This window comes from Chlorocebus sabaeus, chromosome 2 (genome assembly GCF_047675955.1).
Source record: "Chlorocebus sabaeus isolate Y175 chromosome 2, mChlSab1.0.hap1, whole genome shotgun sequence".
In the NCBI taxonomy this organism is placed as follows: domain Eukaryota; kingdom Metazoa; phylum Chordata; class Mammalia; order Primates; family Cercopithecidae; genus Chlorocebus; species Chlorocebus sabaeus.
In genome coordinates, this window is record NC_132905.1 from 35,583,198 (window position 1) to 35,611,183 (window position 27,986).

The 27,986-nt window shown below is 42.4% G+C and overlaps 1 protein-coding gene across 1 annotated transcript in view; it reads left to right on the forward strand.

Moving 5' to 3' along the window:
* Nucleotides 1-27,986, forward strand: part of PANK2 (pantothenate kinase 2) — a 34,165-nt gene that overhangs the window by 2,049 nt on the left and 4,130 nt on the right. Inside the window, 5 exon segments of the mRNA XM_037990828.2 lie at nucleotides 16,684-17,036; nucleotides 18,814-19,067; nucleotides 20,703-20,879; nucleotides 24,923-25,046; nucleotides 26,690-26,815. Coding sequence (XP_037846756.1) covers nucleotides 16,684-17,036; nucleotides 18,814-19,067; nucleotides 20,703-20,879; nucleotides 24,923-25,046; nucleotides 26,690-26,815 — 1,034 coding nt within the window.

Consider the following 27,986-nt stretch of genomic DNA (forward strand, 5'->3'; position numbering starts at 1 on the left):
CAGGCCGGAGTGCAGTGACATGATCATGGCTCATTGTGGCCTTAACCTCCTGGGCTGAAGCCATCCTCCTGCTTCAGCCTCCTGCATTGCTGTGACTAAAGGCACGTGCCACTATGCCAGGCTAATTTTTAATTTTTTTTTTTTTTTAAATGGAGATGGGATCTCGTGTGTTGCCCAGGCTGGTCTTGAATTCCTCCTGGTCCCAAGCGACCTTCCCACTTCGGCCTCCCAAAATGCTGGGATTACAGACGTCAGCCGTTGTGCCCGGCCTGGCAGTCTTCTAAGAGCTTTGGTAACTCATTAGCCTCGTGGCTCTGAGGTAGGTGGTAGTATTCCATTTTACAGATGAGAAAACTGGGGCACGATTGCCCAGTGTCAAATGGCTAGTGCATTGTGAAATAGAAGTGTAAACAGAATTGCTGGCTTCATAGCTTTTGCTGTGGACCACTGTGTTTTTCTGAATTATCTGCGTTCTATTAGTTGTTTCTTCATTGCTCTAAGACCAAGCATAAGTTTGATCTTTTCTGTTCAAGACTGACTGACTTGAGATGAAAATTTTTAGCTACTGTGGAAGTACTTCCAAATATTGAGCATGAGAATGACCTGGTAAAAGTGCAGATTCAGTGGGCCCGGTTAAGCTCCTCATATTCAGATACAGGTGACTTAAAGACCACACTCAGAAAAACTGGTTTACACTGGGTGGGGAGAATTAAGGTAGTTTTGAAACTTCTTTTAGGGAACTAAGTAGACACATATTCATGCTATAGGATTTCTATTTTGTTCTGGTGTTTGATGTTTGTCATTCCCTTCATTGCCTTCTCTGACAGATAAATCATGAAAACCCATCTTTCCGGTATGAGACCTGCTAAAGGAATAAACAGGATACTGATTGTTCTTCCTTCCATTTGTTTCTTCTGTACTATCTAGGGGTGCCCCTGTTAGATGGAGAAGCAGGCTCGGCGCAGTGGCTTACGCCTGTAATCCCAGCACTTTGGGAGGCCAAGGCAGGTGGATCACCTGAGGTCAGGAGTTGGAGACCAGAGACCAGACTGGCCAGCATGGTGAAACCCCGTCTCTACTAAAAATACAAAAATTAGCTGGGAGGCTGAGGCAGAGAATTGCTTGAGCCCGGGAGGCAGAGGTTGCAGTGAGCCGAGATTGCGCCACTGCACTCCAGCCTGGGCGACAGAGCAAGACTCTGTCTCAAAAAAAAAAAGAAAGCCTTACTCTGATACTGCACTACTTGTCTAAAGGTGCAGATAGATACTAGTTGCCATTTGAAACTGGAAGGAGCTATTCAGGTTATCTTAGGCATTCTTGTGGTCCTGGTTATAGTCTGTTCTGTCACGCATTTCCTAGAGCAGTGTAGTTCCCAAACTTGCCCTCGTCCCAGACTTACTGCATCAGAATCCCTAGCGATGAGGCTAGGCATGTGTATATTTCAGTTCTTCAAAAGTTTTGCATCAGGTGGGGAGGGGGGTATGTCTCGCAGGGCTGAGAGAAATACCAAATAAAGATTGATTTTAAAATGGTGGAAACCAAGACGCTGTTGATGGTAATGTAGCTACCGCTTTCTGAGCACTTACTTGTCTTAGACACTATGCCGAGTATTTTATAAACATCTTAGTTAAGTCTCATAGTTATCCTGTGAGGTAGGTGTTTTTTATCCCCAATTTCCAGATGAGAAAACAGGCTCAGTGAAATTGTCCTTTTGTCCAAGGCCATATAGTGAGTTAGTGATGGAGTTGGGTTTTGATTCCTGGTCTCTTGACTTCAGATCCAGTGTTCTTGGTCCACATTTTGAGGTGGGGGAAGGTACATGTGATGTAATCCAGAGCTGTGGTTCTCAAGCTTTTAAAACTTCCCCCAACCTACCATTGCATGCTATAGGTCTGCAAAGGGGTCTAAAATTACATTTTAAATTTTATTGAGGCATAATTAAATAGAGTAAAATGTACAATTTTGGCAAATGTAGACACGTAACAAGAGAACATACATTTTTATCAAAGGCTCCAGGTGTTCAGCGTATGTGCAGAAGGTGTGAAAGCCCTGTGATCAGAGTGCTCCACAGTAGTGTGGAGGACGAACTGGTTCCTTGAAGATGACTTGCAAGGCATGTTGTAGCACGCCAGGGAGACCTTTGGGGCTTGCTGATTTTGGACTCCTCCAAATCATGGATTATACTTAACCTTCATAATACAGCTTTTGTTTGTAGCTTGACAATACTAGCCTAGAAAATGGATTACTTCTTCTTGGCTTTTGGAGGAGCATCACTGTTGACAGTATGGAAATGGTGCCGGGCCCTGTTAGACTGCCTTTATTAGGCTCAGCATTTCAGCTTCAGGGAATTAGGACGAATTGACCCCTGGGAGCTCAGGAAAAATGTTAGATTGCTATAGCTTTGTGGCCCATTTGGAGAGGCAATTTTTTTTTTTTTTTGAGACAGAGTCTCGCTCTGTTGCCTAGGCTGGAGTACAGTGGCCGGATCTCAGCTCACTGCAAGCTCCGCCTCCTGGGTTTACACCATTCTCCTGCCTCAGCCTCCCGAGTAGCTGGGACTACAGGCGCCCGCCACCTCGCCTGGCTAGTTTTTTTTTGTATTTTTTAGTAGAGACGGAGTTTCACTGTGTTAGCCAGGATGGTCTCGATCTCCTGACCTCGTGATCCGCCCGTCTCGGCCTCCCAAAGTGCTGGGATTACAGGCTTGAGTCACCGTGCCCGGCCTTTTTTTTTTTTTTTTTTTAAAGACAGAGTTTCACTCTTGTTGCCCAGGCTGGAGTGTAATAGCGCAATCTTGGCTCACTGCAACCTCCGCCTCCCAGGTTTAAGCAATTCTCCTGCCTCAGCTTCCCAAGTAGCTGGAATTACAGGCATGTGCCACCATGCCTAATTTTTTGTATTTAGTAGAGATGGGATTTCACCATGTTGGTCAGGCTGGTCTTGAACTCCTGACCTCAGGTGATTCATCTGCCTCGGCCTCCCAAAGAGCTGGGGTTACAGGCGTGAGCCACTGTGCCCAGCTGAAAAGGTTTTTTTTTTTTTTTTTTGGGAGATGGAGTTTCACTCTTGTTGTCCAGGCTGGAGGGCTGGAGTGCAGTGGCGTGATCTCAGCTCACCACAACCTCCACCTCCCAGGTTCAAGTGATTCTCCTACCTCAGCCTCCTGAGTAGCTGGTATTACAGGCATGCGCTACCACGCCTGGCTAATTTTGTATTTTTAGTAGAGACAAGGTTTCTCCATGTTGGTCAGGCTGGTTTCGAGCTCCGGACCTCCTGTGATCTGCCCACCTCAGCCTTCTCAAGTGCTGGGATACAGGCGTGAGCCACTGCGCCCAGCCTGAAGATGTTTTTTAACCTATTGATTTATCGACTATTTATTTATTTATTTACTGAGACGGAGTCTCACTCTGTTGCCCAGGCTGGAGGGCAGTGGCAGGATTTCAGCTCACTGCAACCTCTGTCTCCCGGGTTCAAGTGATTCTCCTGCCTCAGCCTCCTGAGTAGCTGGGACTACAGGTGTGTGTCACCATGCCTGGCCAGTTTGTCAACTTTAAATGGAACTGAAGTAAATATGGCTTGTCTTCTTAGATATATAATAAATACTAAGCAATAAGCAGGGACTAAAAATAGTCCAATTATGCAGCTGTGTAAAATGGTACAGTATATTGCTTTAGGGGCCATGTGTAAGAATCTTGCAGTTGGATAAATATGGTTGTTCAGTGTTAGTGTCCCTGCCTGCTGTCTGGGGAGACCATAGCAAGAAGAGATGTAGGTTGTTAAAAATATTTTGCTGGCTGTGTGTGTTGGCTCATTCCTGTAATCCTAGCACTGTAGGAGGCTGAGGTGAGAAGATCACTTGAGACCACGAATTCAAGACCAGCTTGGGCAACATAGCCAGACCTTGTCTGTCCAGAAATAAAAAGGCCATGCATGGTGGCTCACACCTGTAATCCCAGCACTTTGGGAGGTAGATAGAGGTGGCGAATCACTTGAAGTCAGGAGTTTGAGACCAGTCTGGCCAACATGGTGAAACCCTATCTCTACTAAAAATACAAAAATTAGCCGGGTGTGGTAGTGCATACCTGTAATCCCAGCTATTTGGGAGGCTGAGGCAGGAGAAACACTTGAACCCAGGAGGTGGAAGTTGCAGTGAGCCGAGATCATGCCACCGCACTCCAGCCTGGGAGACAGGGTGAGATTCCATCTCAAATAAATAAATAAATAATAAAAAACAAATTAGCCAAGTGTGGTGGCACATGGTTGTAGTCCCAGCTACTTGGGAGGCTGAGACAGGAGGATTGCTTGAGCCCAGAAGATTGAGGTTGCACTGAGCTATGATCATGCCACTGTGACAGAGGGAGACCCTGTCTCCTTTTTTTTTTTTTTTTTTCTTAAAACATTTCAAAAAAGGGGAGGAGGAAGATAGACTAGCCTATTGTAGAGCGTCAGGCAATGGAAAGAATGGCTATTTTGATTATTTAAAAGAGCAGTGATGTTTTCTGAACTTGTTTGTAGCCTTCTGAGCTTTTCTCAGGTCATAATTTGGGGTATCTTTATCTTCAGGCACTGTTCAAGTCAGACTGACTGGGATATGAAAACTTCTGAATTGTGGCTTAAAGTTTGCTTTCTAAAAGTGAAACCCATCTCAGTTTTTTAGTAGTCTGTTACATTTTGTGTGTTTATATTTCCTGAATGTAGAATTTGTTGTTGAATCTGCTGATTTTACAATATGTGGTCTTTTGTAAATATCTAGTTCCTGAGTTTAAAACTATTTTGGGAATAAGAATAATTGTTAAAGTACATCTTTTAATGTTAGGCCAAGATATTGCTTCCTGTAACAGCCTAGACATGGATTTGTGGTGTTATTAACCATGCGTGGTCTGGTAAAAGTGTAGTTCATAATATTGGAAAATTGAGCACTCTTTTGTGAACTATGTATTTCCTTTTTTTTCTTTTTTTCTGAGATGGAGTCTTGCTCTGTCGCCCAGGCTGGAGTGCAGTGGTGTGATCTGGGCTCACTGCAAGCTCCACTTCCTGGGTTCACGCTCATTCTCCTTCCTCAGCCTCCCGAGTAGCTGGGACTACAGGTGCCTGCCACCACGCCTGGCCAATTTTTTTTTTTTTTTGTATTTTTGTATTTTTAGTAGAGACGGGGTTTCACCATGTTAGCCAGGATGGTCTCGATCTCCTGACCTCGTGATCCGCCTGCCTCAGCCTCCCCAAAGTGGTGGGATTACAGGCATGAGCCACTGCTCCTGGCCCCCCCCACTTTTTTTTTTTGAGATGGAGTCTCGCTCTGTCACTCAGGCTGGAGTGCAGTGGCGCAATCTCGGCCAACTGCAAGCTCCGCCTCCCGGGTTCACCCCATTCTCCTGCCTCAGCCTCCGGAGTAGCTTGGACTACATTCGCCCGCCACTACCCACGTTAGGCTAATTTTTTTTGTATTTTTAGTAGAGTCAGGGTTTCACCGTGTTAGCCAGGATGGTCTCGATCTGCTGACCTTGTGATCTGCCCACCTTGACCTCCCAAAGTGCTGGGATTACAGGCATGAGCCACAGTGCCCAGCCTGCTGAACTGTGTATTTCCCATTGGAAAGTGTGATGTTGTGAAGTATATATATGTATTGGTCTTCTGCCCATTTCCTGGCATACAACTCCTAAAATCCTTAGAAACTCCACAGTGATGTCCTTTTGTGTGCTAAGGAGTTAACTGATGGCTGGAAGCCTCTAGGACTTGGTTGTGGAAAGAACAAGACAGAATTAGAGGGTTGGGACTTTGACTCCTCCCCAGCCTCTAAGTTGATCACCAGTGGCCAGTGATTTAATCAGTTATACCTACTAATGAAGCCTCCGTTAAAAACCCAAGAGAACAGGGTTTGGAGAGCTTCTGGATAGCCATACAAGAGGTTTCTGGAGGGTGCAGTGCCCGAGAGCACGGAAGTTCGGTATGCCTCCCCCATGCCGTGTACTATGCGTCTCTTCCTCTGAATCTTTTGAAATATCTTTATAATAAACCAGTAAATGTGTTTCTTGGGTTCTGTGAGCTGGTCTAGCAAATTAATCCAAACCATAGAGGGGTCACGGGAACTCCAACTTGAAGCCAGTTGATCAGAAGTTCTGGAGGCCCAGACTGGTGACTGGTGTCTGGCAGAGGTGTGGTGGAGGAGCAGTTTAGAGGGACTTAGCCCTCAACCTGTAGGATATGATGCTATCTCAAGGTAGATAGTGTTGGAATTGCATTGGAGGGCACCCAGCTGGTGTCTGTTGCAAAATTAGTTGCTTGCTTTGTGTGTGGGCTCACAGAAGTCTTCTGTGTTGATCGTTGTTGTGGTGTGACAGCAGAGGAAAAAGTTTGTTTTTCCACACTCTTAAAGCATTTCAGTCGTTGAGACCTATAATGGGACCTTGTGCTTTGCATAAGTTGGGAAATATAGCCTAAGTCAAGTATAGATTGTCTGGACTGAGTACCTTGGAGGTCTTAATATCAGGAAATATGTTAAGGGCTGTGAATAGACTGAAATATCTGAAAATTAATGGCCAGAACTCACTAACTAGAAGGCGGGGGCCTTCTCTTATCAGTGAGATATGAGGAATGGGATGATATAATAAAAGCTCTAGGCTGAGTACATTAGCTAATGTCTGTAATCTCAGCACTTTGGGAGACTGAGGCAGGTGGATCGCTTGAGCTCAGGAGTTTGAGACCAGCCTGGGCAACATGGTGAAACCTTGTCTCTACAAAAATTAACTGGTTGTGGTGGCATGCACCTGTAGTCCAGCTACTTGGGAGGCTGAGGTGGAAGGATCTCTTCAGCCAGGGAGGTTGAGGCTGCAGTGAGCCTGAGCCCGGTGATTGTACCACTGTACTCTAGCCTGGATGACAGAGTGAAACTGTGTCTCTCAAAAAAATAAAACAACAAAAAAACAAAAACAAAACTTGGGTACGGTGGCTCACTCCTATAATCCCAGCATTTTGGGAGGCCGAGGTGGGCGGATTAGTTGAGATTATGAATTCAAGACCAGATTGGCCAACATGGCGAAACCTCTGTCTCTACTAAAACCATAAAAACTAGCTGAGTGTGGTGGTACGAGCCTGTAATCCCATCTTCCCGGGAGGCTGAGGCAGGAGAATCGCTTCAACAACTGGGAGGCGGATGTTGCAGTGAGCTGAGGTCTGACACTGCACTCCACCTGGGCAGCAGAGCGAGATTGTAGTCCCAGCTACTTGGGAGGCTGAGACAGGAGAATGGCGTGAACCCGAGAGGCGGAGCTTGCAGTGAACTGAGACCGTGCCACTGCACTCCAGCCTGGGTGACAGAGCAAGACTCCATCTCAAAAAAAAAAAAAAAAAAAAAAAAATTCCTCTTGGTTTTAATTGGTTATATTGGATTTTATTTTTTGGAATCTGTTGAGATAACCATGGTTTTTTTTTCCTTCATCTTACTAATTGGAATTTCTAATGTAAAAGCCATCGTTGCACTACTGAGAAGAATCCCTTTTGGCCATGGCCTATTAATCTTGCTGTACAACTAGATTCCATTTTTTATTTATTATTTGTTTATTTATTTTGAGAGGAGTCTCTTTCTGTTGCCCAGGCTGGAGTGCAGTGGCATGATCTTGGCTAACTGCAACCTCCGCCTCCCGGGTTCAAGCAATTCTCCTGCCTTAGCCTCCCAAGTATCTGGGATTACAGCGGCCCACCACCACACCTGACTAATTTTTGTATTTTTAGTAGAGATGGGTTTTTACCATGTTGGCCAGACTGGTCTCGAACTCCTGACCTCAGGTCATCCACCCGCCACAGCCTCCCAAAATGCTGGGATTACAGACGTGAGCTACCTCACCCTTAGGCTCTGTTGAGTATATTTAATAAATATGTAAGGCTAGATGTTTCCGTTTAAGTACTACTTTGGGTATATTCTATTGGTTTCTATATATTGTATTCTCACTGTCATTCATTTAAAAATAAATTTTGTTTTGATTTCCTTTTTAATTCCAGAGTTAATAGTTTAAAGATTTCCAAGTAGATATATTTATCTCTTTGTCTGTTGGATTAATTTCTAATTTTGAAGTTTTGCAGTAAGTGAATGTGACTTGTTTTTGGAATTTGAAGTTCTTTAAACTAGTGCAGTTAATTTTTGTGAATGCTTCATGGGTTTTTAAAGGAATGTTTGCCTGTTTTTTTTGTTTGTTTGTTTTGGGAAAGTGTTGGTGTTGCCCAGGCTAGAGTGCAGTGGCATGATCTTCACTCAGTTCAACCTCTGCCTCCCCTGTTCAAGCGATTCTCCTAGCTCAGCCTCCCGAGTGGCTTGGGACTGTAGGCATGTGCCACCACATCTGGCTAATAGTTTCTGAATTTTTTTTCTTAGTAGAGATGGGGTTTCATCATGTTGGCTAGGCTCGTCTCGAACTCCTGACTTCAAAGGATCCACCTACGTTGGCCTCCCAAAGTTCTGGGATTACAGGCATGAGCCATCCCGCCTGACTTTTTTTTTTTTTTTTTTTTTTTTTTGAGATGGAGTCTTGCTCTGTCGCCCAGGCTGGAGTGCAGTGGTGTGATCTTGGCTCACTGCAACCTCTCCTTCCTAGGTTCAAGTGATTCTTTTGCCTCAGCCTCCCTAGTAGCTGGGATTATAGGTGCCCACCACCGCACTTGGCTGATTTTTTATATTTTCAGTAGAGATGGGGTTTCACCATCTTGGCCAGGCTGGTCTTGAACTCCTGACCTCATGATCCACCCGCCTCGGCCTCCCAAAGTGCTGGGATTACAGACGTGCGTCACCGTGCCCACCAGGTTTTTTTTTTTTTTTTTTTTTTTTGAGACAGGGTCTCACTCTGTCATCCAGACTGGAGTGCAGTGATGCAGTGTTGGCTCACTGCAACCTCCACCTCCTGGGTTCAATTGATTCTCCTGCCTCAGACTCCCAAGGAGCTGGGACTACAGGCACGCGCCACCACGCCCAGCTAATTTTGTGTATTTATTAAAGACTGGGCTTCGCCATGTTAGTCAGGCTGGTCTTGAACTCCTAACCTCAGGTGATCCACCTGCCTCGGTCTCCCAGAGTGCTGAGATTACAGATGTGAGCCATTGCATCCGGCCGGTTTTTTTTTCTCCAGAGTTCTGTTTGTGTTTACTAGATCCACCTTATTAGCCATGATACTAAAATTCTCTTTCTACCATAGTTTTGTGGGTGTGTGTGCAATCTACAAATTTCTGAGATCTGTGTCATTCTCATACTGACTTGTAGATGTGTCACTTTCTCTTTGTTAGTGTTTTAAGTATGTGTTATGTGCATAAGGAACATGGCTATTACATTCATCAGTTGTACTTTTTATGCACATGAGACAGTTCTTTTTTGTCCTCTCAATGCTTTTTTGTTTGTGTTGTTTGATCTGCTAGTATTGTATCTGCTTGCTGTTAACATTTGCTTGATATAGTGGAGTAGCATTCTCCAGGCATTTATTTTAGTCATTTAAATTCAATTGTATAAATTCAGCAAGTGAGTTAAGTGAATGGTGCCAGTGATTCTACTCAGTGTTTGCGTCAGTAACTATATGATTATGAGTGAGTATGGGGATGAGAATGGTGAATCTCCTTTCCCCTGTAGGGAAAGGAAGGGGCAGTGACTGTCTGGAGGGGCATCACTTATAATGTGAGCATAGGTCTTTGCCAAATGAAATGTTGGTCTTGAAACAAGGTATGACCTTTACTGTACTATGGCTCTTAAATGTAAATCAACTGCTCTATCTAGTATTCATCTCTAGTGAGGTGCTTAAGAGTGCTTAAGATTTTTATAATGTGTAATACTTTTGACTAAATGCCATTTTCATCTTTCAAAGCATTCAACTCCTCCTCATGGTGTGACTCCATTGTGGATGATTTACGGTTTTTCTTTCAGTTTACTTGTATAATCTTGTTTGAAATGTCTTTTTACATCAACATATACTTGAATTTCTCCCTTTTTCTCCTAATTCCTGGTTAAGCTCACAGAATTTCCTCTTCAGTCTAGAAGAGAAATTTTACGTATTTGTGATGAATGCACTGATAAGTGCATTCATTCCCATCATTATTTATTTTTTAAATTATTTTTTACTTTTTTTGAGATGAAGTCTTACTCTGTCGCTTAGACTGGAATGCAATGGCACGATCTTGGCTCACTGCAACCTCTGCCTCCTGGGTTCAAGTGATTGTCCTGCCTCAGCCTACTGAGTAGCTGGGGTTACAGGTGTGCACCACCACACTCAGCTAATTTTTGTATTTTTAGTAGAGATGGGGTTTCACGATGTTGGCCATGCTGGTCTCGAACTCCTGACCTCAAGTGATCCACCTGCCTTGGCCTCCCAAAGTGCTGGGATTACAGGCTTTATTATTTACTTACTTACTTACTTTATTTATTTATTTAAGAGACAGGATCTTGCTCTGCTGCCAGGCTGGAGTACAGTGGCTCTATCACAGCTCACTGTAGCCTCAAACTCCTGGGCTCAAGCGATCCTCCTGCCTCAGCCCCTGGAGTAGCTGGGACTACAGGTGCATGTCATCATGCCTAAATTTTTTTTTTTAGAGATGTGGTCTTGCTATGTTGTCCAGGCTGGTCTCCCAAATCCTGGCCTCAAGTGATCCACCCACCTTGGCCTCTCAAAGTGTTGGAATTACAGGCATGAGCCACCACACCTGGCTGTTTTCTATTTACTATACTTTTTCCCTTTTCTTGTCAATCAGTTTTTTTTAACTGATAGCTTTTTTTTTCCTAATGTAAAAATCACGGTTTTTTTTTTTTTTTCCTCCTCTGGAGTTACCTCTGAATTTTGACAAATTTAAACTATCACTTCTCCATTCTTGTGTAGAATTAATCAGAATCTATCTTTTCTTCCCTTTTCCAACAAGACAGAACTGCTGCTTGCTTTCATTTCCTTCTCCCTTCTCTTCCCTCTTCGACTTCCTATGTCGAAATCATGTAAGTATTTTAGTTTCAGATTGCTTATTTTTGTAAAAGTCAGTACTTTTGTTTATTTCTTAAAGCTCTTGGATAACAAAAGAGTTTCTTAAAGCTCTTGTATGTTTTCAAATTATGATGGCATTCATCTACCAATTATGTTAGAGAAGGTCTTTGAATAGTAAAGTTGATGCCTTACATGTGTAAAAATTGTTTTTGCACTCCCACTTCAAAGCTTATTTGGTTGGCTGGATACAAGTTTCAAAATCATTTTCCTTATAACTTTGAAGCCAGTGCTCCATTGTCTTCTGACATCTGTGCTGCTGATGAAAAGTCTAATACTGACTTTTATGTGATTTATGTATCTTTATAGGAATTCAGTTTTTTTCTTATGATATCTTGAAATTTCAATAGGATGTATCTAAGTTGTCTTTCCCTTCTCTCCTGACTGATAAACACTGTTTAACACTTAGAGTAACCTGATGATTGGTGTCTTCCCTCTCCCCAAGGAAATTTCTAGAAGTCACATAAGATGTTGGTCTTTCTAGTTCTATATATCTATATATATATATGTAGAGAGATATATATATATTTTTATTAGAGACAGGATCTCACTCTGTCACCCAGGCTGGAGTGCAGTGGCATGGTCATAGCTCGCTACAACCTTAACCTCCTGGGCTCAAGCTATCCTCTCACTTCACCCTTTCAAGTAACTATGACTACAGGTGTGCACCTGGCTAATTTTTTAAAATTTTTTATTTTTTATTTTTGAGATGGAATCTCACTCTGTGGCCCAGACTGGAGTACAGTGGGGCAATCTCAGCTCACTGCAACTTCCGCCTCGTGGGTTCAAGCGATTTCCGGCCAATTTTTGTATTTTTAGTAGAGATGGGATTTCATCATGTTGGCCAGGCTGGTCTTGAACTGCTGAGCTCCAGTGATCCGCCCATCTCGGCCTCCTAAAGTGCTAGGATTACAGGCATTAGCCACTACATCTGGCCTAGTTTTTTTTTTTTTTTTAATAGTAGAGATGGGGTCTGGCTGTGTTGTCCTGGGTTGTCTTGGACTCCTGGCTTCAAGTGATCCTCCCATCTCGGCCTCCCAAAATGTTAGGATTACAGGTGTGAGCCACTGCACCCAGCCAGGTTCCATTTTCTCTATATTGACCTTTCCTTCATACTTGAGAAGCATTTGGGGATAATCTTTAGTTTTGTTTTCCATTTGTTTTTTCTGTGTCCATTTTGCTGTTAAATATATCTGTCAAGCTTTATTTTAGCAATTGTTTTCTCTCTTTTATAACAGTGTCTTTTAATGTTATAATTTACATAGAATAAACTGCATGCATTTAAAACGTATAATTCCATGAGTTTTGACAGATACATATATAGCCACACACACACACAACCCTTTTACCCCTAAACAAGAGTTGGGTTACCACAGAGTTTTTCCCTGCCCCTGTGCAGTCCAACCCCAGCTCTCAAGCCTGTGATTTGCTTGCTTTCAGATGTAAAAATGATTAGCTTGCCTTTTTACATTTACTTTTATTTTTTTGAGATGGAGTCTCCTCTCTGTTGCCCAGGCTGGAGTACAGTGGTGCAATCTCGGCTCATTGAAACCTCCTCCTCCTGGGTTCAAGTGATTCTCCTGCCTCAGCCTCCTGAGTAGCTGGAATTACAGGCATGCACCACCACACCCGGCTAATTTTTGTATTTTTAGTAGAGACGAGGTCTCGCCATGTTGCCCAGGCTGGTCTTGAACTCCTGACCTCAGGTGATCCGCCCGCCTTGGCCTTCCAAAGTGCTGGGATTACAGGCATGAGCCACCATGCCTACTTTTTTTTTTTCCTTTTTTCTTTTTTCTTTTTTTTTTTCTTTTTTGAGACCAGGTTTTGCTTTTATTGCCCAGGCTGGAGTGCAATGGCATGATCTCAGCTCACTGCAACCTCTGCCTCCTGGTTCAAGCGATTCTCCTGCCTCAGCCTCCGGAGTAGCTGGGATTACAGGCGCACTCCACCATGCCCAGCTAATTTTTTTTTTTTTTTTTTTTTTTTTGAGATGGAGTCCCGCTTGTCACCCAGGCTGGAGTGTAGTGGCGTGATCTCGGCTCACTACAACCTCCATCTCCCGGGTTCAAGTGATTCTTGTGCCTCAGCTTCCTGAGTAGCTGGGATTAGAGGCATGTGCCACCATGCCTGGCTAATTTTTTGTATTTTTAGTAGAGACGGGGTTTCACCATGTTGGTCAGGCTGATCTTGAACTCCTGACTTTGTGATCCACCTCCGTCAGCCTCCCATAGTGCTGGGATTACAGGCATGAGCCACTGCGCCCGGCGTAAGTTTTGTATTTTTAGTACATATGCTTAGTACAGTATGATTTAACCATATTGGCCAGGCTGCTCTTGAACTCCTGACCTCAGGTGATATGTCTGCCTCGGCCTCCAAAGGGCTGGGATCACAGGCTTGAGCCACCGTGCCTGGCCAGTTTGCGTATTCAAAAGTTTCATATAAATGGAATAATATAGTGTGTAGCCTTTTGTGCAAGGTTTGTTTTATTTACTCAGCCTATTTTTGAGATTCATGAATATTAAGTATGTAGTAGTTTGTCCTTTTTTTTGGCTTTGAGAGCATTTTTTCCCACAGTTAGGAAGTTAACATGGACAAACCGTATTTAAATTTTGCTGATTTTGGCTGGGCGTGATGACTCAGGCCTGTAATCCCAGCACTTTGGGAGGCCAAAGTGGGAGGACTGTTTGAGGTCAGGAGTTGGAGACGAGCCTGGACGGCACAGTGAGACCTTGTCTCTACAAAAAATTTAAAAATTAGCTGGAATGGTTGTGTTCCTGTAGTCGTAGTTACTTGGGATGCTGAGGCAGGAGGATTGCTTGAGCCCAGGAGTTCAAGGTTAACAGTCAGTTGTGATTGAGCCATTGCACTCCAGCCTGGGCAGCAGAGTGACATGCTGTCTCTAAAAATAAAAATAAAAGGTGAAAAATAAATAGAAACAGTTTTGCATAGACTCTTGTACATTGTGTATTCAGTTGTATATAATTTTATCATGTGTTAATTTTTGCAGCCACACACATCTGGCAATTGTTTTTTAATTTTTGATTGTATGGTAGCTTTTTTTAATGGATGAGATATAATTTTACTTTTGAGAATATTTTTGATTCTCTTATTTATTCCTGCAACTCGTTCTTCAGATACTTAGTTTCTCATTTTCGTGGTTTTAGTTTTTCTAGTTTGTAAAAGTGATAATCACTGGTTTGAGAATTGCTGTTCTTCTGCCAGTGGATTCAGTGTCTGTTTACCAGTTGGTCAGAATTGATTGTAGGGGAGGTATGAGATGTGTGGCAAAATATGGGGCAAAATGTCTCCTTACTTATTCTGGGAAATAGCAGCCACCTGAGTGCCATCCTGATTCTGGGGCTCCAGTACCTGTTTCCAGTACCTGCTTCTGTTGGTGTTGGGGATAGAACATGGTTATTGATAGAGGGAGTGACCTGTCCACTTGTGCCAGGCACATTTCCCCACCATCACTTGTGACTGCACCAGACCTGCTTTTGTTTCCCCATGGTAGCCACCCTAAACCTACATCTTGGATAGAACACCCCTACATTCTCTGTCTCACCTTCATAGCTGATCCCAGTTTTAATAGCATTCCTCTTTTGAGGCTTATGCATGGTTATTGCCTCTGTAAACCTAGTTCTGCTCCTGTCTCTTCTTGGTTCCCAGAATTATTTTAGAAAATAATATATCAATAAACCCAAATCTTTTTTTTTTTTCTGAGGTGGAATTTTGCTCTGTCACCCAGGCTGGAGTGCAGTAGTGCAATCTCAGCTCACTGAAACCTCCATCTCCCAGGTTCAAGCAATTCTCCTGCCTCAGCCTCCTGAGTAGCTAGGATTACAGGTGCCCGCCACCACGCCGGGCTAATTTTGTATTTTTAGTAGAGATAGGGTTTCACCATGTTGGCCAGGCTGGTCTCAAACTCCTGACCTCAGGTGATATGCCCTCCTCGACCTCCCAAAGTGCTGGGATTACAGGAGTGAGCCACCGCGCCTGGCCTAAACCCACATCTTTAGTAATTTCTAGGATTTAGGTTGGGAGGGGAAGCATTTACAGATGCTCTTTGATGTATGACGTTTATGCTACATTCCATAAATCCATCAGAAGTTGAAAATACTGTAAATCAGGTGGGGCGCAGTGGCTCACATTAAATTTGAGCCCTCATTAAATTGGGACCTTCCATATGTCTGTGTAGTCCATTTGGATCCAATCTCTTCAGGCCTTCTTTTTCTTTTTTTTTTTTCCTTTGAGATGGAGTCTTGTTCTGTCGCCAGGCTTGGAGTGCAGTGGTGCGATCTCGGCTCACTGCAACTTCTGCCTCGTGGGTTCAAGCGATTCTCCTGCCTCAGCCTCCAGAGTAGCAGGGACTACAAGCGCACACCACCATGGCCAACTGATTTTTGTATTTTTAGTAGAGATGGTTTCACCATGTTGGCCAGGATGACCTCGGTCTCTTGACCTTGTGATCCACCTGCCTTGGCCTCCCCAAGTGCTGGAATTACAGGCGTGAGCCTCCATGCCTGGCCTTTTTAATTTTAATTTTTATTTTTTTTGGGATGGAGTCTCGCTCTGTCACCCAGGCTGGAGTGCAGTGGTATGATCTCGGCTCACTGCAGCCTCTGCCTCCCGGGTTCAAGCGATTCTCCTTTCTCATCCTTCCTCAGCCTCCGGAGTGCTAGGATTATAGGTGCCCACCAACATGCCTGGCTAATTTTTGTATTTTTAGTAGAGACAAGGTTTCACCATGTTGGCCAGGCTGGTCTCGAATTCCTGACCTCAGGTGATCCGTCCGCCTTGGCCTCCCAAAGTGTTGGAATTGCAGTCGTGAGCCACTGCGCCTGGCCCTCTTCTCCTTTTTTTTTTTTTTTTTTTTTTTTGGAGACAGAGCCTCACTCTGTTGCCCAGGCTGGAGTGCAGTGGTGCCATCTCAGCTCACTGCAGTCTCCATCTCCCAGGTTGAAGCAGTTCTGTTTCGAATTCCCGAGTAGCTGATACTACAGGTGCATGTCACCGTGCCTGGCTAATTTTTGTATTTTTAGTAGAGATGGGGTTTTACCATATTGATCAGGCTGGTCTCAAACTTTTGACCTCAGGTGATCCACCCATCTTGGCCTCCCAAAGTGCTAAGATTATAGGCATGAGCCACTGTGCTTGGCCTAAAGGACATGTTGGGAACCGATGTTAACATAACGTCTATTGAAACCTTTTATTTTTGGGATATCAGATTTTGAAAGATAAATTGACCATTGGAGGTTGTATGTTACATAGGGTTGGGAATTTCCTGTTTCTAGTTTGCTGCTAAACCAAAACTCTGAAGTCTCAAGGTTTTTTTTTTTTTTAAACTAATAGGAAAGATAGCTTTTCATTCTGAATCTTTGTTTTTCACAGTTGAGGCTTATGAGTAGTCAGCTTGTTATTGTTAAAGTATTTCATAATGCAGTTTGGGCTTGTCAGGATGATTGGGTTGGCTCAATACTTTGATATTTTTATTTTTCATCTTTGCTGTAGTATTTTTTTTTAAGTTGTGCATCTAAATCAAGACAGAATCACAATTCTTTGCCCCAAAACCTTTTTGTGTAGAATTATGTTCTTTGGAAACCCTAGGATTTGAAATAAGTTGCTACTCTGGTAAGTGTAAATTTAGTTTTCAGAAAAAAGCTGTGCTGACTTATTTTTCTTCCCCGTTTAGTTTTTCCATGGTTTGGCTTGGATATCGGTGGAACTCTGGTCAAGCTGGTTTATTTTGAACCCAAAGACATCACTGCTGAAGAAGAAGAGGAAGAAGTGGAAAGTCTTAAAAGCATTCGGAAGTACCTGACCTCCAATGTGGCTTATGGGTCCACAGGCATTCGGGACGTGCACCTGGAGCTGAAGGACCTGACTCTGTGTGGACGCAAAGGCAATCTGCACTTTATACGCTTTCCCACTCATGACATGCCTGCTTTTATTCAAATGGGCAGAGATAAAAACTTCTCGAGTCTCCACACTGTCTTTTGTGCCACTGGAGGTGGAGCGTACAAATTTGAGAAGGATTTTCTCACAGTATGCATTTTTTAGCTTATATACAATTTATGGTAATTTGATTGTTAAAAATAATGCCAGTAGCAAGTGGTGAAATAATTTCCATCTCTAGTAGAACTTGAATTTTCTTGAGTCAAATGAAGATTAAAGGGTACACTAGTGATAGTCAGAAGTTAGCCGTCTAGAGGTGGTTGTATAGTTCAGATATATGGATATGGATGACAATCAGAGCCACTAAAAGGGTAGCATTTTGTTGTTCCTTTACTATGAAAAATTAGGACATCTGCTGTATGTTGAGGAAGAAACTACCTACAAGGAACATCATTAGATCATGAACAATGAGATTGAAATATAATTTTAAAAAATCATTTCATGTCATGAAATTGTTTTCAATCTTGTCTACCACATAATTTCTCTTGTCTCCCTCAGTTGTTTCCTGGCATGTTCACCAACTGAAAAAATAAGGAACTCTGGTCAAAAGTGGTGTTTTCAGGCTCAGGGCTGGTCTGAGATGGGTAACTGCAGAGCCCTTCTCTCCCAGAATGCTTTCTGATGTGTTCTGTGCTGCACACTTAACTGGAGTCTCGCCACCATGTCTGGCCCCTGGGGCGTGCTGCCAGGCGCTCTATCTTGCTTTTTTTGAGTGAACACTGGAGAACATTATGAGCAAGGCCTTGAGGCTAGGTCCTTTCAGGGTGGATGGTGGGGGTAGGCCAGAGAACTGACAAATGAATTGGCCAAGATCCTGACCTTCAGGGTGCAATACAGATTGAAAATGTCTTCAGTGACTGACTGTGTTTTTCTGTCGCGTAATGAGAGAACATTAGTCCAAAAGAGATTCTGCCTTTTTTTTTTTTTCTTGAGATGGAGTTTCACTCTTGTTCCCAGGCTGGAGTGTAATGGCACGATATCGGCTCAACACAACTTCCACCTCCTGGGTTCAAGCAATTCTCCTGCCTCAGCCTCCCAAGTAGCTGGGATTACAGGCATGTGCCACCACGCCCGGCTAATTTTGTATTTTTAGTAGAGACAGGGTTTCTCTGTGTTGGTCAGGCTGGTCTCGAACTCCTGATCTCAGGTGATCTTCCCGCCTCAGCCTCCCAAAGTGCTGGGATTACAGGCGTGAGCCACCACGCCCGGCCAATCCTCTTCATTTTTAGTTGCTATACAGTGCTCCGTAATACAAATAATAACTTAGTCATTCCTTTATTATTTAAATGGAATTAATTGATTATAAAACAGCTCAAATTTTGACTGCTAAAATTCCCCTCCCTTCCAAGAAACTGTAGCTGGTTTAGATAGTGAAAAAAAAAATCTTACCTTCTAACTGGATATTTTGGCTTCAGATTGTTGAATAATGTATGGCCTCTTTTGATACTGCTCCAAAGTCTTGAGATGGTCCTCTGTCACAGTCCTTGTGGCTCCTGCTCTGTGTCACCAGGTGGTTTCTGATAGTGCTGTGGCCTGAGCTGCGCTTCAGCCCCATTGTCCCTGTAAGCAGAGATCTGGATTTCTGCTTGAAGGTTGATAAATGCTGTGGGTTTTTTTTGGTCACACTTATTCAGCTGCTGCAGTAGTTTCTATGTAGAGTATATTTGGGTCTGTGGTAGCAGGAGTCTGCCTCAGCATTCTGTCCCTATGTTTGCTCCTAAATCTGTTCTTAAAGCATGCACAAATAATACACATCTGTGAGTGCACTTTTATGGTTTGTTTCACGTAGTGGGGATGTCTTACTGAATGGAATTTTTGTTTCTCTTGGGTTATTAAAAAGTCTGAGTACATTCTTATTTCATTACAGATAGGTGATCTTCAGCTTTGCAAACTGGATGAACTAGATTGCTTGATAAAAGGAATTTTATACATTGACTCAGTTGGATTCAATGGACGGTCACAGTGCTATTACTTTGAAAACCCTGCTGATTCTGAAAAGTGTCAGAAGTTACCATTTGATTTGAAAAATCCATATCCTCTGCTTCTGGTGAACATTGGCTCAGGGGTTAGCATCTTAGCAGTATATTCCAAAGATAATTACAAACGGGTCACAGGTACTAGGTAAGTTGTATATAAAACTCATTGTTTATTCTTAGTATGATAACGGGCTGAGTTTTCAGGTATTACATGTAACTAACTATACCTTCGAGAACCTGCTAGGTGAAAGATTTAAGTGTTTCTAGATTATGCAAACAAATGTTTCTCTTTGAAAATTCTGATTTTATGACCCAGTTTTCTTTAATCTCTACTGTTCAAGACTTACTATCCTAGGTGTTTCCTAAACGGTCGCACCAGCAGACTCGTTGTAGCCCTTGCCCTCAGATAGTTTATGGTGTGCATACACAAAGTAGCTAAAGTTATTAGGCAGCATCTGTAAGGAGAAGGCATGGGAAAGGACCTAGCTTTGAAACCTGTGTAAAAACGTGTGTGTGTAGAATAATGATTTATTCTAGGTATGTGATTTAGAAGTTGATATGTCCTAATCAGTAGAAAAATTATTGAGGGAAGGTAGTATGAAAAGAGAGGATTAGCCAGGCGTGGTGGCTTATGTCTGTAATCCCAGTGCTTTGGGAGGCCGAGGCAAGTGGATGACTAGGTCAGAAGTTCAAGATCAGCCTGGCCAACATGGTGAAACCCCATCTCTAGTAAAAATATAAAAATTAGCCGGACGCAGTGGCAGGCACCTATAATCCCAGCTACTCAGGAGGCTGAGGCGGGAGAATTGCTTGAACTCAGAGGGTGGAGGTTGCAGTGAGCCGAGATTGTGCCACTGCACTCGAGCCTGGGTGACAGAGTGAGACTCTGTCTCAGAAAAAAAAAAAAAAAAAAAAGAGAAGAGAGAATTAGGGCCGGGCACAGTGGCTCACACCTGTAATCCCAGCACTTTGGGAGGCCGAGGCGGGCGCATTGAGGTAGGGTGTTAAAGACCAACCTGGCCAACATGGAGAAACCGCGTCTCTACTAAAAATACAAAATTAGCCGGGCATGGTGGCACATGCCTGTAATCCCAGCTACTTGGGAGGCCAAAGCAGGAGAATCACTTGAACCAGGAGGCAGAGATTGTGGTGAGCCAAGATCGTGCCATTGTACTTCCAGCCTGGGCAACAAGAGCTAAACTCCATCTCAAAAAAAAAAAAAAGAGGATTAGATGAAAGAAAATGTTTCGGCTTAAGGGTCAGAAGTCACTTCAGGAAAAACAGAAAAACAGGAATCTGGGGTTGGGATAAACAAATTTTTTAAAAAGCAGTTGTGATTTAAATAGAGGAGTAATTTTTTTGTGACAAAACACATTGCAGGAGGAGTATGATGGGGGGTGCACTGATAAGCCAGGGTGACAAGGTGCTCAGATGAGAATGACTCAGGGAATGTACTTGGAGAGGGAAGGGGAGGAGGTGTTAGCATGACCCCAGGCGTGTAGGGCTAATTTACACTTGAGGCTCTTCATACTTGGTAGCCAGCCAGACTGCTCTGGGGACATGGGCCCTATATTTTGGACTTTGCATGTTGGCTCACATGCATATGTGTCTTAAAGGTGTATATCAGGCACCTTATCTTTTCACAGACTTGTTTCCTACCAGTGACATTTGCATGATTGGGTTGGATATGTGAATATGGTTTTGGGGTTCATAAACGTTAACTTCCTGTTCTTATTTTTTAAAATGTTACAATACTGTGTTACTTTTTTTTAAATCATAGTCTTGGAGGAGGAACTTTTTTTGGTCTCTGTTGTCTTCTTACTGGCTGTACCACTTTTGAAGAAGCTCTTGAAATGGCATCTCGTGGAGATAGCACCAAAGTGGATAAACTAGTACGAGATATTTATGGAGGGGACTATGAGAGGTTTGGACTGCCAGGCTGGGCTGTGGCTTCAAGGTAAGGGGGCATGTGTGTTCTAAGAAATACAGGAGGGCCGGGCGCAGGGGCTCATGCCTGTAATCCCAGCACTTTGGGAGGCCGAGGCGGGCAGATCATGAGGTCAGGAGTTCGAGACCAGCCTGGTCAACATAGCGTAACCTCGTCCCTACTAAAAACACAAAAATTAGTCGGGCATGGTGGTTTGCACCTGTAGACCCAGCTACTTGGGAGGCTGAGGCAGGAGAATCACTTGAACCCTGGAGGCAGAGGTTGCGGTGAGCTGAGATCACGCCACTGCACTCCAGCCTGGGTGACACAGTGAGACTCCGTCCCAAAAACAAACAAAAGAAATACAGAGATAAAATAATGGGCATATTTTTTAAAAAAGCTCTGTTGAGATATAATTTACGTACTATAAAGTCATCTGTTTAAAGTGTACAATTTCGTGATTTCTAGTATATTTACAGGATTGCGCAACCATCACTGTAATCCCAATTTTAGGACAGTTTTATTATCCTAGAAAGAAACCTTATATTCATTAGCTACCACTCTCCATTCCCCCCATAGCCCCTCTCAAACAGTAATTTATTTTGTGTCTCTGTAGGTTTGCCTCTTCTGAACATTTAAGTGGTATCATACAGTATGTGATCTTTTGTGATTACTTCTTCGTTTAGCATAATGTTTTCAAACATTCACATTACAGTGTGAATCAGTACTTTATTCCTTTTTATTGCCAAATAATATTTCTTTTTTCTTTCTTTTTTTTTTTTTCTGAGACGGAGTTTTGCTCTTTTTGCCCAGGCTGGAATGCAATGGTGTGATCTCGGCTCACTGCAACCCCCGCCTCCCGGGTTCAAGCAATTCTCCTGCCTCAGCCTCCTGAGTAGCTGGGATTACAGGCATGCACCACCAAGCCTGGCTAATTTTGTTTTTTTTTTTTTAGTAGAGAAAGGATTTCTCCATGTTGGCCAGGCTGGTCTCTAACTCCTGACCTCAGGTGATCTGCCTGCCCCAGCCTCCCGAAGTGCTGGGATTACAAGCGTGAGCCACCGTGCCCGGCTGCCACATGATATTTCATTATGTGGATAATACTACATTTTATCCATTTATTGGTTGATGAACATTTGGGTTGTTTCCTTTTTTTGGTTATAATGTTGAACATTTATGTGTAAGTCTTTGTATGTATGCACATATATTTTTAATTCTTTTGGGTATATACCTGAGAGGAGAATTGCTGAGTCATATGATAACTTAATGTTTAATTTTTTGAGGAACTGCTACACTGTTTTCCAAAGTGGCAGTCCCATTTTACAGTCTTGACAGGTTATGAACGTTTAAATTTCTTGTCAACACTTACTGTCTGTCTTCTTGGTTTTAGTTGTCTTAATAGGAGTGAAGTAATATCTTGTAGTGTTTTTATTTTTTAAGAGGCAGGGTCTCGCCCTGTTGCCCACGTGAGTGAGAGTGCAGTGTTGCGATCATAGCTCATTACAGCTTTGATCTCCTGGGCTCAAGTGTTTCTCCTGCCTCAGCCTCCTGAGTCACTAGGACTATAGCTGTGCACTGCCTTGCCTGATTTATTTTTTGTAGAGATAGGGTCTTGCTATGTTGCCTAGGCTGTCCTGGTCTCAAGTGATCCTCCCACTCCCACCTTGGCTTCCCAACATGTTGGGATTACAGGTGTGAGCCATCACGCCTGACTGAACACCTTTTTTGTGTGTGTGGCAAGGTCTCGCTCTGTTGTGCAGGCTGGAGTGCAGTGACACCATCTTGCCTCACTGAAACCTCTACCTCCTGGGTTCAAGTGATTCTCCTGCTTCACCTCCCAGGTAGCTGGGATTACAGGCACACCTGCAAATTATGCCAACATGCCTGGCTAATTTCTGTATTTTTAGTAGAGGTGCGGGTTCGCCATGTTGGCCAGGCTGGTCTTGAACTCCTGACCTCAAGTGATCCACCCATCTCGGCCTCCCAAAGTGCTGGGATTACAGGTGTGAGCCACCGTGCCCAGCCCGAACATCTTTTCATGTGTTTACTGGCCATCTCTCTGTAGTCTCTGGAGAAATATCTGCTTAAGTCTATTGCTAAGTTTTTAGTTGGATTGTCTTTTTATTATTGAGTTCTGGATACAAGTCCCTTATTAGATACATAATTTGCAAATATTTTGTCCCATTTTGTTAGTTGTCTTTTCAGTTCCTTGACAGTATCCTTTGCAGCATGGAAATTCTAAATTTTGATGAAGTTAATCTTATCTATCATCTATCACTTGTGCTTTTGGTGTTATATGTAAGAAATCTAAGATGATGAAGAATTGCCTAATTTAAGATCATGAAGAATTGTTTTTTTTTTCTTCTGAGAGTTTTATAGTTTTAGCTCTTTTATTTTATTATTATTATTATTATTATTATTTTATTTTATTTTATTTTGAGATAGAATCTTGCTCTGTCACCAGGCTGGAGTGCGGTGGCGCGATCTCAGCTCATTGCGACCTCCGCCTCCCAGGTTCAAGCGATTCTCCTGCCTCAGCCTCCCGAGTAACTGGGACTACAGTGCATACCACCACGCCCAGCTAATTTTTGTATTTTTAGTAGAGGCAGGGTTTCACCATATTGTCCAGGATGGTCTCATCTCTTGACCTCGTGATCCGTCCGCCTTGACCTCCCAAAGTGCTGGGATTACAGGCGTGAGCCACTGCGCCCGGTGGTTTTAGCTCTGATATCTAGCTCTTATATTTGATCCATTTTGAATAACTTTTGTGTATGGTGTGAGGTGGAGGTCCAAGTTCATTTCTTTTGTGTGTGGATGTCCAGTTATCCTAGTACCATTTGTTGAAAAGATGATTCTTTCCCTGTTAAATTCTCTTCCCCCCTTTGTCAAAAATCAGTTGACCATAGATGTTTGGGTTTATTCCTGGACTCGATAAGTTCTGTGCCATTGATATATATATATCTGTTTTTATGCCATTACCACATTGCCTTGATACTGTAGCTTTGTATTAAGTTCTGAAGTAAGAAAGTGTGAGTCATCCAACTTGTTCTTTTTTCAAGATTATTTTGGCTATTCTGGGTACCTTGAGGGTATGAATTTTAGGGTTAACTTGGCAAGGTCTATAAATAAGACAGTTGGGATTTTAATAGAGATTGCGTTGACTCTTTTGGCCAATTTGGAGAGTATTGCCATCCTAATACAGAGTTTTCTGATCCAAAAAGATGGAATGCCTTTCCATTTATTTAGATCTTTGCTTTCTTTCAACGGTGTTTTGTAGATTTTATTGTACAGGTGTTACACTTTTGTTAGATATATCTGTAAGCGTTTTATTCTCTGATGCTATTATGAATGAAATCATCTCCATTTTGAGATCGTTTAGAAGTATAATTGTTTTTCGTATGTTGGGGCACATGGCTTTTACTAATAGAAAAATCACTTATATACATGCTTGTTTACTAAGTTTAGACACTTGGTAAATGCTGTTGATTTCATTTTCTGTGTTTGTAACATTTGCTCATTGGTGATTACCTCCTTTTCTGATTGGCAAATTATTGTAGCAGTTCTGCTCGGCATGTACATTGAAGTACTTTATCTTCTAGGGAAACCTGAAACTCTTAGGTAGCTCACTCTGGGACTCAGCTGTCTGTGCTTTGCTCTGCTCTGATGGAACAGTTTACTGGATGTGCATGTGACCATCTGAGTGGAACAGCTGTGCAGTTGAGATGAATCGCTGTTAGAGGTGTTGTCCTGGAACTGTCTGGTTGCAGGAGCAATGGTGCCTTCCAGTGCATCTGATGAGATTCTAACTGAATGTGTGAATATCTGGTATCAAAGCTCGACTTCATTAGAAACCGCAGGGAAAGCTGTCTGCTCATTTAGATTGTTTGAGGGCTCTATTTGAAGCTGCATTTATCTTTGAGCAGATGCTCCATTATTGCAAAATAAAAAGTTTGAAGATTTCAACAATGTTGCCCTAAAAGCTAATTTTATTTCAATAAAGTAACATTCAAGTTCTGTTGGGCTTTGTTGCTTTTGGTTTAGCAATGGGAATTTTTTTTTCCCCCCCATCACAGCTTTGGAAACATGATGAGCAAGGAGAAGCGAGAGGCGGTTAGTAAAGAGGACCTTGCCAGAGCGACTTTGATCACCATCACCAACAACATTGGCTCAATAGCAAGAATGTGTGCCCTTAATGAAGTAAGGGGACATGGGTTTCTTTAATTGCTCTAAGGAAAAAACTGAACTTAAGTGGGCCCCACCATATGTCTGTCTTCTCAGAACAGTGCCTAAATGTAGTCATTTGGGGTGGGGTTTGTTTTAGCACGAAGTTAAAACTCTTCAAATACAGATTAATCATCATCATCTTTTTTTTTTTTTTTAACTGAAGATAAACATTGCTACTTGTCTAGAAGTAAAATGACATATTTTGAGGACAAAGTAGAGGAAGAGTAGAAGGTAGCCAGTGTTCCAGATATTGGGGACTGTTGGGGGTGATGATGGATAACGATGCTGAATGTAGACTCCACAGTCACCGCTGAGCTCTAGAGGCCCTAGGGAGGAATCCAGAGGAAGTCACTGAAGCTGGGAGAAGACTGAGCAGGCCGAGGAGTGCCCTCCTTGGCTCCCCCACCTCAGCAGAGCTGTGTCTTTGTGCTTTCAGCTTCTTTACAGTGCTGCCTTGTAGCATTCAGGTCAAGCAGCATTGTACAGGGCTATGAAAGAACCAAGAATGGGCTGCCCTTGGGGAAAGAGGATCTAGGATCCAGTTGCTGCAGCTTATGGCTTGTGTGTACAGTTGTTAAATTATTCTTTTATTTTTATTTTTAAAAAGTTATCCTTTAAATAGATGATACAGGCATGGAGCTTAAAAGGAAACCTCAAAAGGCACAAAGGATTTGTCTCATTTTAAGTGAAAAAATACTGTATCAACATCAAGTAATTAAACATTTCTTTGTTTGAATATCATAACTACTTTTTTTCTTTATTGTATGTTCCCTTTCCTGTGCTTATGTATTTTCAGAAATTTTAGTTGGTGTGCATACCACAATTTGTATTTTGTACTTAAATATTACACATTTCATGGCTGTATATTTATTTGATCGAGTTATTTTATATCAAACAACATAGAGCTTGGCATTCGGTTGCTTGCTGATAACTTGGCAGTAAGCATTTTTAAGCATGAAGTTATTCTTTGGTTGAATTTTATTCTTGATATGGGGCTTACTTAGGAGTGAGATTTCTGGTCTACAGAAATGATCATGCTCATGAATTTTGACATTTATCGTCATGATGCTTTGCACAAGGGCTGCACCAATTTAGATCATCTTTAGCAGTGAATGAGTGGATTAATTTTACTACAACTTTACTGACATTGGTGATGGAATTTCAGTTGCTTTGTTTTGCTAGCTTAATAGGTCTAAAATTTTACTTTGATAACTAGTGGTTTGATTTTTTTCCCTGTGTGTTATATTGCTTGTATACTTTGCCTGTTTGTGTCACTGTCCTTCTTTTGGATTGGGGTCATACTGGTTTTTGTTTGTTTGTTTTTTTAACTTCTCTGTATAAAACATTGTATTCAAAACTAGTTATTACTGGTCATATTTAATACAAATGTTTTTCCTAATCTGTTTTCCTCTCCTGTGACATTATCTAGCATGCTTTGCAGTGGGTCCAGAGTTGTCTGGGGATCAGGTTTAAGTAGCCCTAGACCAACCGGACTAAATTTGATCAGCAGTCAAATTGTTGCTAAGAGCTATGCACATGGTGCTCTATTTGGGGTAGCTTTTATGAGAAAATAGGAATTAAGATGACAACTAATTGCCTTTTTTTGGTGTGCTCAGAACATTAACCAGGTGGTATTTGTTGGAAATTTCTTGAGAATTAATACGATCGCCATGCGGCTTTTGGCATATGCTTTGGATTATTGGTCCAAGGGGCAGTTGAAAGCACTTTTTTCGGAACACGAGGTAAGCTGACTTGTTCTTTGTGATATATTATGTACACAGAGGGCTGCGGGTCACACTGTCGTGGAACTTGAGGTAGAGGGTGGAGGTGAGATGGGCTGCAGTGTTTCTTTTGTTTTTTGTTTTTTCGAGATGGAGTCTCACTCTGTCACCCAGACTGGAGTGCAGTGGTGCAGTCTCGGGGCTCACTGCAGCCTCCGCCTCCTGGGTTCAAGCAATCCTGCCACCTCAGTCTCTTAAGTAGCTAGGATTACAAGCGTGCGCCACCACACCCTGCTAATTTTTGTACTTTTAGTTGGCCAAGCTGGACTGATCTCAAACTCCTGACCTTAAGTGATCTGCCCTCCTTGGCCTCCCAAAGTTCCAGGATTACAGGTGTGAGCCACTGTGCCCACCTTTTTTGGTAGTTTAACTTTGTAACATTTGAAAGCTGTTTCTTCCCTGATACTAATGCAAGGTAGATTTTGGGTTAATTTAATCGTAAGATTAGGAATTTTAGAGAAAAACCCTTGATGAACATTCCCCTATATTTCTGATGCCACATTTTTGTCTGAACTGTCCTTTATATTTTTTCTATTGCACTGACTGTGCCATTACTCTGGGTTCTGGTTTTTTTCATTTTTTTCAATGCCAATTTTTATATATTGTAATTCTTGTGCCAGTTATTTAAGATGCATGTTGTAAAAATGAATAGATCAGTAAACCTGTCAGACTAGAACCACACTATCATAAGAACTTAAGTACAATTGTAGACAGGCTGGAAATGATGAAATGGAAAAGAATCAGATTGCTCAACCTCATAGCCTGTCTTGGAAAGCACTCTTACTTTTCCTGTTGGGGAAAAGAAGCAGAGGTGTGGAAAGAAGATAGGGTTCGTTCTTCCCTTCTTGGTTGTGGGGCAATTGAACTATTATTTGAACTGTTCTTGGATTTTAGGTATTGTTATGATGAACATTTTTCAGAATTGTATTGCATATTTAGTTAAACAGTCTATATTAATTAAAGGAAATCAAAGTCCAGATAGTAGCACAGATTTGAAGTGCTAGATTACTTTTTCTCTTTAAATTGCTTTAGTTCATAGTTGAAGTCCAAAGTACACAAATCCCCTTGTCAAAAAGCTTAAAATTGAAGTCATCTAACTTAGTTTTAAAATTCTAGCATTACTGTATTCGTA